Consider the following 12,821-nt stretch of genomic DNA (forward strand, 5'->3'; position numbering starts at 1 on the left):
CATACTATTTTTTAATTTCCTTTTGCTCCTCAGCCAGTACGATCATTGCTCACGCAACTTATTTCAAGCAAACTGCTTCACTGGCTTCTTGCACTTGTATGTATTTCTTTGGGTTCAGGCAGAGCTGAGTGCTGGTCAAGATGAGCTTTTTGGCTGCTAACACCTTCTGGCACACTGTCCCTTCCTCGGGTAAATCTAATATCCATATCATAATTAATGTCACCTATTCCCCAGTGGGTGTTTAATCCCTTATCTGGCAAATGCTTGTTTGAAATCCAAGTTACTTCAGAAGTTGTACGTGCACTTGGCTGTTGAATCAGGAAACGAAACCATATTTTATCTGTTTTCAGAAACGTCAGTCATCTGTTTACATCTCAAACCTATATGGAATAGCATTACATGTGAAAACGCCGTTTATTTACCTATCCTTTCGTTATTTATGTACCGCACCGCCGCTGAGGTAACGCCTGTGCGCACAGCTCCGTTAGGCGGCGCCCGCCAGCGCTTCCCCCCCCCCTCGCCCCGCGCTCCCAGATCTCGCGCGACGAGAACTCGGCGGCACTCGCGCCCAACGGCCGCCGCGGGACGATTCGAACCTGGCGGCGGGGTTGGCACCGGAGCGGCCTCAGGGAGAGAACGAGCGGGGTGCCGCTGCCTTTCTTTATGTGCAGATAGGCAGGAGTGTTTGGGAACGCGACCCCTGGCTCTATGAAGATTTGTGTGGAAGCGGTAGGTAAGCGGCTTGTGTCACCTCCTTCTGGGCTGTGTGTTTGGGACGGCTGGCAGCGTAGCGGACGCGGCCCTCTGTAGAGTCGGAGCTGCGGCTCCTGTGGAAAGGAGGCAGAGAGACGCGGATTCCCGCCCAGAGGAACGGGGGGATCGCAGATGGGCGACGTGCTGTAGTACAAAATGAAGCGCTTAGCGCCAAAAAAGTGGCTTGATTCCCCCTCGTCCTCGTTTGACAGGAGGAAAAGGGGTCGATGTTTTTGCCTTCCAGATGCTTTTTCGTGTGAGGAAGTGCTTCTGTCTGGAATGGTGGCTGGATAAATAGGGTGTTTGTGCTGGTAATGCTATTCCTGTTTAAGGTGAAGTGGTCAGCTACGATGTTCTAAGCTTTCTTTTCAGGCCTTGTTTAATTAAAAATAAAAGGAAGAGAGCAGTGTGGCCTAGTGCCACTGCCTCGCTGTGGGTTACCCAGTGTTGAGTTAGCTAACTAATGTACGGGGGTGGGCATCTTTTATTTGAAGAGGAGGCTGAGGGCAAACCTTATTGCTACATTGCTTATTATTATCTACAACTGCCTGAAAGGAGGCTGTGGTGAACTGGAGGCAGCATCTGCTCTCAGGTAACAGCGACAGGTTGAGAGGTGATGGCCTTAAATTGTGCCAGGGGAGGGTCATGTTGGATGTCTGGAAAGACTTCTCTAAAAGAGTAGTTGGACACCAGTACAGGCTGCCCAGGGAGGTGGTGGAGTCATCATCTCTGGAGGTATAAGAGAAGAGGGTGGATGTGGTCAGTGGGCATGGTGGGGGTGGGTTATTGATTGGACTGGATGTGGTCTTTCCAGCCTTAATCAATATATGACTCCATTATAACTGTGTAGGTAAAGAATATATGTTTGTATGTTATTCACTGTAACCATCAAGTGGTAACGCTTTGAGATACGGTGCTTTTCTCCAACATTTATGTGCATGTAAAACATACTTTTATTGTTTATTTTTTGTTTATGAGGCAAGGGGAAACAAGACCACAATGAAACGTGAAGCATTTTTACAAGCTGTGTCTAAGAAGTCAGTGGAGGATTTCTTGCGTTTTACTCAAATTTCTGTAAGTAAGCCATGATGCGTGTGTATGACTAATAAAGTCTAAAGCCTGCTGTTGGTGCATGGGATATGTGGCATAGAAGTTGCTTCTCTGACACCTGCAATTCGATCGTAGCTGATAAAGGCGTGGGATCTGAAATGACACGATGCTACTGACAGGCTGATTTTCCTAACACTTGGTTGTTGCACGCCCAGTTTGCCCTTTTAAAATAATGATTAAATACTGTAGCAATACTAAAGAAAAGAAATACTCATTTGCCGCTGATAATTATAATTCAAGAAAACAACTTCTTAGAGGAGAATATGAATCACAGATACGACTGTCATTCAGTGACCTTCTTCTCCCTCATAGGTTTTGGAATAATTCTATCGTATCATCTCAGAGAAAGATCAGAAAGCTCTGGTCTTATTATGAATCTGTTCTTTTAGTTCAAAACACTACTGTCTTAATATCCTGTCTTCTGAGTTTGTTTGAAGTAGAGGGCTGTGGAACTCCCTATGTGACCTTTACTTTATTGTGTTTGTTTCCAGCTGTAGAATAGAATAGAAATACGGCCGTAAATATGTAACAGGATCTTTCTTCTCCTGGCCTCTGGGAACCTCCTAATACTGCATCTTCTTTTAGTATTTTACCTCCAAGTTTTTTTTCCAAGTCTTTTTTGTTTATTTACTTTAGCAAATCTTCAAACTAAAGATATTTTTATTTCGAGATTGTGGAAATGTTCCCTTTTTCCTATCTGAGATAATTCTTCTGATCAAATAGTTCAGATCAGTCTCCTAGTAAAATGGATATTCCTTATAAATCAAAACAGATCCTTTATGTATTTAAATGCTTCAACTATTGAAGCTCTGGTAGATTGTGCTACCTTTCCTTGTGGAACTGTGGTTTCAGTTGTACATGAGAATTTAAGAATGATTGTTTATACTCATGATTACAAGTGAAAATGCATTTGAAGGTGCTGCTAAAATTATACGTATGATAGAGGAGGCTTTGTCTGAAGAGTCCTGTAGCTCAGCAGAAATGCCTTCCCTCCCCAGACTGGGTACACAAGGCTAAAAAAGAGTGATGAGGTGACCAATGCCGTCACCTGCCATCATCAGTTTGTATTTAGCACATTAAAGCTATGATCAGGGAATTTAATTCCAAGCTTCTTAGATGAGGATGTGGAATTGTCTCCATTAGGAGAGTAGTGTCTGGAACATGAGACAATTTGATGTTGTAGGGATATCATGCATGCTTAGTAATGTCATTGTCGAGGACTTAGGTCTTAAGAGCCATCCTTGTTTAACAATAAAGGGCATCAGCAGAATTTCTCATGCTATTTTTAAAGAAATAAAACTTGCAGAAGGTATTTTTCTGTAACTGTCAGGGAATGGAAAGTAATCCTTGATGTCAAGAAAAGTGTTAATTTTGGGGGGGGAAAAAGAAAAACATGTCCCAACACTGATGTAGAATTGTGTGCTGTCTTCTGACTGCAGAAAGATACATTTGATCCTTTCAATTTGAATGAATTACTTCAAGAATTATCAAGAAAACAAAAAGAAGTACTATGGGAGAGACTGAGACACCTATTGAAAGAGACCTTGATGGAGAGACCTGTGGAAACGTGGCAAAGGGTAGAGGATGCTGAAAGTAATGATGGCATGGAAGTTGAAAGCACAACAGAAATGGTAAAAAATCATGTAAAATAAATAATAGATAATATTTACTTGGAAATAAAATGGAATATTTTCATGGCAACTCTTAAGTATGCAAGGCATATCAGACAAGGTCAGTTCCAGACATTATAACTGACCTCTTAACTATCATACTTAGGTTAAGCAGTAGTTATGATTTCACTATAATATAACTGATTGCTACAAACAATTATATGTACTTATAACTTAATTCTGAAAGATGGGACTTAGTTTTGTCACAACTTGTGGGGTTTTTTTAATGTCTTATCTCAGATGTATCTTAAATATCTGGCGTATACTGTAAGAAATTCACTACCTGTTTTAATATATCCATTTACTGAATGAAGATTTAAAAACCTAGATTTCAGCACCCCTCCCCAAATTCATGTTTAGCTTACACAGTATTTTTTTAACCCAGACCCTCATATACTGCTTCCGTGCTGCAGTCTATGATCTCTCCAGAATACTGGGGGAAAAGTGTACTTAATTTGCGGGGAGAAAAAGTCCAGTGTGCAAATCATTAGGGAAACGTAGATGCTTGTAGGAAGTCCATCTTACATGCGAAGGCCAGGAAACTCATCAACCTTCTTCTAAAATGAAGAAGGCCAGGAAACTCATCAACCTTCTTCTGTTCACCTTCAGTGAACAGACTTTCTCTTTTACAGAATATCCTGCTAAACAGGATCTTTCTAGTACCAGAATGTGGGTCTGTCTGATTGGTTTTGTTCAGATGAATTTATTTTATGGAGGAGTGGATACATATGTACAGTCAGCAAGTTATCTACCAGCTGGAGCTGAAGGCTTTTTGGAAAAAACACCTTTTCGAATAGGATGTACTTTAAAAACTGTGTTTTCCTCATGCTGCTTGATTTTGGGTTCTGGTATATTCTGTTCAAAATAGCTGTCTAACAGCCATTTGCCTTTGCTCTCTGTTGCTAAAGTTTATTTCATAGAATTGTAGCACAGCTCAAGTTGGAAGCAACCTCAGAGATCATGTAGTTCCAACCTCTTGTCATTGTCTGGCTGCCATCCATCAGCTCAGGCGGCCCATCCAGCCTGACCCTTTGCGCCTTCAGGGATGGGGCATCCACAGTATCACTAGGCAACCTGTTCCAATGCCTTACCACCCTCTGAGTAATAAAATTTTAACATCTAAGCTAAATCTCCCATCTTGTTTAAAACCATTTCCCATTGTCCATCACTATCTGCCCACATAAAAAGTCAGTGACTCTCCTAATTATAAGCTCACTTTAAGTACTGAAAGGCTGCAATGAAGTCTCCCTGGAGCCTTTTCCCTGGGCTGAATAACCTTGTCATGATTGTCTTCTGAGAGTAAAATGCAGAATCATTTCCTTAACGTTGCTTTCTTTCAGAAACAAACTGTAGCTGTGATCCAAGGAGTGACAGCTGTAGTTACTGCTTCCATACCTGTCGTGGATGAAACAGTGAGCTACGAAGCTCTTCTAGAATGTGCCTTTATATTAAATGGTGCGTGCTTGTCTGTTTTACCTTACATCATTACACTGGTTTTAAGCAGGTGGAAATATTATGCTTATTGTTTGACCTGAGGGCTCTATGGAAAAAAAAATAAAAATACCACAAGGAGCAAAGTTGGTACTGATGCAAGTTCTTTTAGAGATAACGTTAAGGGAGTACTCACTTGAACATCAGTTACACAATCTGAAGTTAGTTTTATTTCCCCACACCTGTTCACCCAAGGATGGATGACTTGCCCTAAAAAATACTATAAGCCATGGAATAAGTAAAAACTGAAGATTCCGTTGCAACTGATAGAAAAACTTGGTCCAAACCTTAGAATTAGCAAAGCTGCCTAAATATCCACAGTGAAAATAAGTTATTAAGACATATAAATATGGCAAGAATTGATAGATATTGTGAAATGCGCTTAGTGTAGTAACTAACCAGTGTTTTATGTGAATAACAACATTGTAATAAATACTTTATTCCTGTTGTAGGTATTGTTCCTGCATTGCCTGAATCTGAAAATATCCTACAGAGTGCCATCCAGCATGTATGTGAAATGTGGTGGGAGAAAGGACTGGAAGGAAAGGAGCAGCTAGGGAAAACAGTACTTATTATACTGCTAAGAAAAAGTCTGAGCAAAGCTGCTACGGTATGCTGAAGTTATACTGAGTGTTACATTATTAGTGAATACTGCAAGAAGGGTACTCTACAACTATACCTTCTTGTGTTAATTTTTTTTTCCTCTGTCCTACTGCTTCTCCATTATTGAACCCAACTGTGCATGTTGGTTACAAACTGTGTTTTTGGTGTAGTGGCTATAAAGAGCGTATCAAAATGCTGCCTTCTCTGGAATGAACCTTAAAGACTTTTGGCAGTAGTTTCACCAGAGAACAGTTTCACTTTACAATCTTTATTTTCTCCTCTGCTCGTTTGTAAAGCACAGTGGCAAAGGTTTAAGTTGCTGTTAGCTCTTTTAGTTAATTCCAATTTTAAGAGCTACTCTCAGCAACTCGTAGAGAATTCTATAGTGGGAAACTTTGTTTTCTGTTACTCTGTATCTAGAAATAATTACGGTTGGTCTAGATGATCTTGTAGGTCCTTTTCAATCTTGTGATTCTATGATGATAATTTCTCTTGCTTAATTATCTACTAACTGAATTTTTTGTTTTCAGGTGAAAGCTACTTAGAGCGATGTGACGTAATCTTCTGCATTAACCCTATTACCCTACATGTGTTCTGTCCTTTATTTTTCCCTGTAAAATGCTTTCATTGTTTAAATTTTGAGAAGCAGAGAAGTGGAATAATACCATTTTAGTCTGCCTTGTGTAAAATACAAGCTTTCTGTACAAAAGGCATTTTTTCAGTTGTTGGAAGTCTGTATTTCCACACTTAAAAATATTTTCGTAATCTTTTCCCAATGAGAGGAGTGAAAATTGATTAATATTCATAATTTTGCAATCTGAAAACCTTCCATTTGCAGCAAAGCATTTCAGTTTTGTTGTCTAAAATCCATTAAATAATTCTTCACATTAAAAGTACGCTTAGATCACTGTAATTTGGGTTTGGTTTTTTTTGGCAGGGTGCAGACATCGTTTGTCTGTGGAAACTACATCAGACCTTACTTTGTTTTGATTATGATTCAGAGGAGAGTAATGAAGTCAAAGACCTGTTACTTCAGTGTTTTATGAGCGTAAAGCACATCAAAAAAGAAGAGGTAAGCAAGCTTTTGTCCTGCCCTGCTTTTCTGTGAGTGAGCTCTGGTTATTTTTAATGGTTACGAATTAAGCCTTTTGACTGGTAAGTTCTAACATACTGTCAGGGATGCTGGAGTCATCCACAGATTTTTTTTTTCCTTTCATTTTTTCCTCTTGTCAGCATGAGTGCTCATACAGCACTGTTGTGGGTTTGTTCTAGGAGGTAGCTGATCTATTTTTTTCCAAGTAAGATTATGAGGCTGCTTTGAGTGGTTCATCATATGCAAGGATGAAGAGAAAGGGATGGTCAGAAACTGTGTTAACTTGATTTTAGATCAAACTAGACTGATACAGAATTGCACATTTATGCTGCAATACAAGATCCCCGTGGTTCAGTTTTCCTGCCCAGACTGTGCTATTCAACACAGTAATATTTCTCACAAGTTTATTTTAAGACTGTGTTACTGGAGTGTTCCTCTGAATTGATCTCTGTGTGATTTATGAAAATGTTCTAGTGGGTTCTCCAGTCACCTGGAGAGCCCTTAGAAGGTCTGCTTTCTCATCTTTCCTTGCAAACATTGTGTACATATATACACCTGACAAATCACGATGTATTATGTCTACACCAATACGATGGAGAGCGAGTTCACTTGTCACCACATTTCTGAGGATATTGATAGTGGGAATTGTTTTAGTGAGATCCATTGGTCACAGGCAGGAGATTAAACTGAAGGGATTTGCTTTGTTCTCGTGATTGAGGTTGAGGTATTGAAACTGAAGGAAAAAGGAATTGTTGAACTAAACTGAATACAGACTTCTGTTGGATGCCTTCCTCACTTCACAGGATAGAAAGTTATTTTGTGCCTTTTCTTCATCTGTCTTTTCTGCTATGATTGCAGAAGATGGAAACAGTTTGAGTGCAGTCTCATCTTTGCCTTGTTAAGGTAGGAGCTGTAGGTTGTGATTCCCTTGACCTTCAAGTTACTGAAGGATCTTGACGGGGGAGTGCATTGCTGGTATCTGACTACCAAAGGTGAAGTGACTTTCTTTTATGATTTTATTTTATTATCCAGTGTTTTTCTTTTTGGGTAGAAGCATCTCATTGACAAGTGTTTATTTATTTATTGCATCTCCTTGTGAGTTTTCCTAATTTGTTTTTGCTAGAAAAGTGCAAAGGTACTTCGTGACTGGCTGACTCACCATTATGCATCATCAGACTCTTCAGAGTCTCAAGAAGCTGGGTACATTCACTGTATAATGACACAGACCAAGGCTAGTTGTGCTGATAGTGCACAAGGTTCTAATTCCAAGGGCATGACTTTCTCAGTCCAGAAGAGTTTATTTCCTCTCCACAGCATTCCTTCCACTCTTCTTGCAGAAGTTTTGTTGCTCATTAGAGTTGTTATCAACACATCTATCTTGCTAAAGGAAAAAAGTTTTCTTTTGCTTTCATGAATTAAAACAGCTCCATAATGCTTGCGTTATTACCTACCGTGAGACAGTATGAAGGGAATTGTCTGTGCTAATCAGGACATTCATCTTCTTCAGCATCCCAGCTGTTGTCTGTGGGTTTGTCCAAAAATGTATCTAATGATGGAGAACTGTCATGCTATTTTATCTGTACCCTTGCTATCTTTACAGTATCATCCCAGAATGAACGTACCCCTGACAGAGCTCTGATAACCCTTAGTGTGAAAGCCTGGATTTGTACAATCCCTTTATGGAATATTACCTAAAGTCATGTTAGAACAGATTGTACATTGAAAAAATATGCAAACATGTAAATCACGTGGCTTTTGTTTCATGTTTCCTCCTTGGTGTAGAAACTGCAACACTTGGATTATGTTTAAAAGTTAAGAATCTGTATTTACTGTTGAAGTAGCTCTGAAGTTGGGTGTTCTTCTGGGTTCTGTCTTCCCTTTTGTATTGTTTTGTTTATTTTTTTGTTATTCCACCTGTGGAACAATGGAAGGTGATAGCAATGCTTTCCATTAGGGCAGAAGCATGCTTATGGAGGTATTTGTTAAGATTTAGTTTGGAAAGCAATATATGAGAAGATGACTTGCCCTTTCCAAAGACTGGTGGCATCTTGAAAAGAGCACCATCTCTGAATAGAGGTGCTGCTCCCCTGGCTGCTAACCCTTAAGAGAGGGTGAGGAAGTGTGGACCCAGGGTCACTCAGATGCACTACTTGTGCCTGAGCTCCCTGGGTTACCCACCCCTTCTTACCTGGTGCTTCAAGCCATGACCTTGCAGTTCCCATACACCTCCCTTTTTCCTTTGCCAACAGGGAAGAAGAATTTTGAGCTTTTTCTTCAGCTGGAATGTCAACTTCATTAAAATGATACATGGAACTGTTAAGAACCAATTACAGTTTTTTCCAAGGTATGCATAACTGTTACACTTCTTAATGATCATTAGAGTCTTGGCTAAGACTTTGTCTCAAGCTGAAATACCTATTATGTTGATAAAATATATCAGCATCCAGAGAACATCAAATCTGTTGAGCCTAAGTACCATATTGCTTCAACAACTTCATTTAATTGTACGTATAGTTGTGTGTAAAGCAACAATTAGAGATTTAATGAAGTGCTTTTTTAGAACTATCTAAAGCAAATGATTTTCACTTAAATTGTGGTGTATGACTTGTGGTGTTTGTGTTGGAGAATTGCAAGGCTTTTTCTGCTTCTGTGAAGTCTTATTTTTCTTGTGGGCAGCACCTGATTTAATATGGTAAGATTCTACAAAGACATTTTAATAACAAATAATCAGTAGGGCTGTAGCTTGAGAACTTGATTGATGTACAAAGAATGTAGATTTATTTTTTTTTCTTTGATTATTCAGGGAAGTGTTCTACAGATTATTCTTCATATTAAAATCAGAGGTTTTCAGTTTCAACAGTGTGTATGTATTTGTAAACAATTTAAGGCTTTTATTAAGAGAAAAAATATAAAATATCTATGCTACTGTTTTGGATTTCCAACTGGTAAGAGATATTTGTGTTTTGTTTAGTTTTTGTTAAGAGTGCTTGGCTTTATTTTAGCTTTCTTTTTTCTCTTGGTGTAATCTTCCAAGATATTTGCTTCCTCTAGAAATAGCATTGGTACACAAAATTAAGATTAATTGTGGTACTTAACAAAAACTTTGCATGATTATTCTTATGAGTTGTACATCAGATGCTTGATTGATAGTGTTTCCTATCTGTTAATGCAGATCCTTGATGGAATACATTTCAGAAATTTACTTCAGAGCATGGAAGAAGGTTTCAGGAGAAACTTTAGAGGTATTTCTATGATTGAAAATTTATTTGGATAGCTCTGAATTTTAAGGTGGGGGGAGTTTATATGAATATTCATCCTAGGAAGGGTTGCTAAGCAAACCTTAAGGAATCCTTTCCATGAGGAAAGGGCCTCTTCAACAGCACCACTGAGTGAGAGCAAGCTGTGCTACTTATGTTCAGCCATTTTGATCAGCTTGGTTGCTATTAAGCCCTTTTAATTCTGCTGCTGAAATAATTCTTTGCACTATTATATATATACACAACGTTTCTTGTAAATGCAGTAGTTCCCTAAATTACTGAAACATTTACTCAGTATGTGCAGGTCTGTATGTTTGATAGCTTAACTATCAAGGTTTTGTGGATTTCTATGGCAAATGGTCAAAAGCATAATTACAGCATCACAGCAAAGTCCCAGCCAAATTTCAGATGCAGGCACAGATCATTTTAGTGAATATGGTTCCCCAGTTGTCTTCAGTGTTTTCGTTTTAGGGCCTGAAACAATCTCCCCAGGGCAGTGGAAACAAATCCAAGGTGCTGGAGTTCAGGAAGTGCTTGGACAACACTCTTAGACATATGGTTTAATTTGCAGATAATCCTGTGTGGATTTAGGAGTTGAACTTGAGAGCCTTCTTTGAGCTATGAAACTCTAGCTCCCTCAGCCTGTCTTCCTAGCAGAGGTGCTCCAGCCCTCCTCTAGACCAACTAACAACTCCATATTTTCTTACACTCATGGCCCTACAGCTGAACTCAGTGCTGTATGTGGAGTCTTGCAAGGGCTGAGCAGAGTGAGAACTGCCTCTTTCAGCCTGCTGGCCTTGCTGCTTTTCTTTTCATGCAGCCCAGGATGTGATTTGTTTTTTGGGCTGCAAGCTAGTGCTGCTGGCTGATGCTTGATTTTTCATCAGCCAACACCCCCAAAGTCCATCTCTGCTCAATCCACTTATCCCCCCAGCCTGTACTGACATTTAGGATTGCCCCAACCCTGTTGCATAACCTTGCACTTTGCTTTCTTGAACTTCACGAGATTTGCGTGGGATCACCTCTCAAGCCCTAAGGGTTCCTCTGGATGCCAGCTATTCCTTCTGTTGCCTTATGTGCATGACTCAGCTCAGTGCCATCTGCAAGCTTTCTGAGGGTACAGTCACTTCCACCACCTGTAGATTCATGTGGAAATACTTTGGAATTCAAAACTAGTCTCTCAGAAGTCAAGTTCTCATATCAGTATGCTGATATCTTGAAAATTGGTTTATGTTGATAGAAGCATAGCACGGAATACATTTAGGTAAGCAGAAGCTGAGTACAAAATAATATTTATTATTTCAATTGTTTGAGATAAAAATGGTGCTGGATGGCCACCTGTACTTATTGTTTTCTTGTGTGTTAACAGTGGCGTGTATGTGTGTTTTTGCTGTAGATACTTGAACACAGCTGTATTCAGGATTTCATGCACCATGGAATTCATCTTCCCAGAAGTTCTTCTGTTTATTCTAAAGTTAGAGAGGTAAGTTTGTGTTGTGATATGAACTGATGGTATCAAACTGAACTGGGTTTGTGTAAGGTGGGAATTTTCCACTTCCTGCTAAAATGCTGTGCCGAGTCTGGCAGGGTTAGAATTAGTTTTGTTCATAGCAGCCCATATTGTGTTGGGTTTTGGTTCTACGGTCTAAAACAGTAAATACAGACCGGTGTTTTAGATGTTGCTGAGCAGAAGTAGTGCAATATTATGCTGTCCTTGTCCCTCCTCCACCTTCATAGCAAGAAGACTGGGGTGAGCAACAAGCCACAGCTTGACCACAGCTTACTCAAATTGATCAGAGGGGTATTACTTGCCCTATAATGCCAACGTCAGTAATAAAAACTGAGGGAAGAGAGATTTTCAGGAGGTCACCATTGCTCAGAGACCTGCATCTAGACCCACAAGTTTTCTTGCTTTTGCTCTCCCAGATTTTTCTGTTATTGCACCAAAGAAAGGAGTTGGTGAGTGGTTGCTGGTGCTTTACTTGTGACTGAATTCACTTTTTAAAAACATAAAATAGACTTTTAGATATTCTGAATGGCAAATTATTAGAATGAATTTTAGGAGGAATTTTCTTATAGTTTGGCATCACATTTCTCTTGTCTGTAAAAATCCCCTTATTTTCTTGCTCTCCAGCAGAGTACCAGAAATAGTCCTTGCTGTTATCTGTGCTTTTCTTTACCTAGGGACTTGACCTTTTCATAGTTGATCACAGTGGAAAAAAAGTCATACGCTCCTTAAAGCAAATTTAGTAGGTGGGTCTGAAATGAATTCTGTTTGCCTTTTGTGGATATATAAAACTTACACTGATATATATCTTTTGTTATATATAGAGATGCTGTGTATTGATTTTGTGTGTGTATATATAGGAACAATCCTTGATTTGGGTACAGATTCTAGTGGCCTATCTATAGCTTTTATTCCTGAGCAGAACGTTTGAAGTTGAATGAGTAGCTTTTTAAGAGAAGACACTCATATCTGATGTCGCCTTTTCACTTCTCATGCTTTCTCTCAAATATGTAGAAGCCGGAGGGTATACAGTGTACAATACACAGCTTAATGTACCAGTATGTTGATCCCATTTGTCAGATTCAGTTATCCCCTGGATCCACGTATTTCAGATGAACAGTCATCTTAACAGTCACTTGTCTTAACTTTGATGTACTGAAAATAGTTTTTCATTTTTGAGCATACTTTTCATATTTTTCCAAGAACATAAGTACAGATTTATACCAAAACTTGTGTTAAGAATGTGTGCTCAGATACAAAGGTTTTACAATGTTCAAGCTTAGAATTTTGATGGAATGAGGTTTTGACAGACTTTAATTTCATTTCATTTAGAAACC

The 12,821-nt window shown here is 39.3% G+C and overlaps 1 protein-coding gene across 4 annotated transcripts in view; it reads left to right on the forward strand.

Moving 5' to 3' along the window:
- The first annotated feature begins 532 nt into the window (after positions 1-532).
- Positions 533-12,821, forward strand: part of NCAPG2 (non-SMC condensin II complex subunit G2) — a 36,114-nt gene continuing 23,825 nt past the window's right edge. The window contains exons 1-9 of one of the 4 annotated variants that reach the window (XM_072328905.1): positions 533-729; positions 1,732-1,827; positions 3,303-3,494; positions 4,874-4,988; positions 5,477-5,634; positions 6,565-6,699; positions 8,970-9,064; positions 9,893-9,962; positions 11,374-11,460. In XM_072328905.1, the coding sequence (XP_072185006.1) occupies positions 709-729; positions 1,732-1,827; positions 3,303-3,494; positions 4,874-4,988; positions 5,477-5,634; positions 6,565-6,699; positions 8,970-9,064; positions 9,893-9,962; positions 11,374-11,460 (969 nt within the window). In that variant the 5' untranslated portion in view covers positions 533-708. Of the gene's footprint in view, positions 734-1,731; positions 1,828-3,302; positions 3,495-4,873; positions 4,989-5,476; positions 5,635-6,564; positions 6,700-8,969; positions 9,065-9,892; positions 9,963-11,373; positions 11,461-12,821 lie in introns of all 4 variants that reach the window. The other 3 variants (XM_072328908.1, XM_072328906.1, XM_072328907.1) reach the window with 3 other exon arrangements.

This window comes from Excalfactoria chinensis, chromosome 2 (genome assembly GCF_039878825.1).
Source record: "Excalfactoria chinensis isolate bCotChi1 chromosome 2, bCotChi1.hap2, whole genome shotgun sequence".
In the NCBI taxonomy this organism is placed as follows: Eukaryota; Metazoa; Chordata; class Aves; order Galliformes; family Phasianidae; genus Excalfactoria; species Excalfactoria chinensis.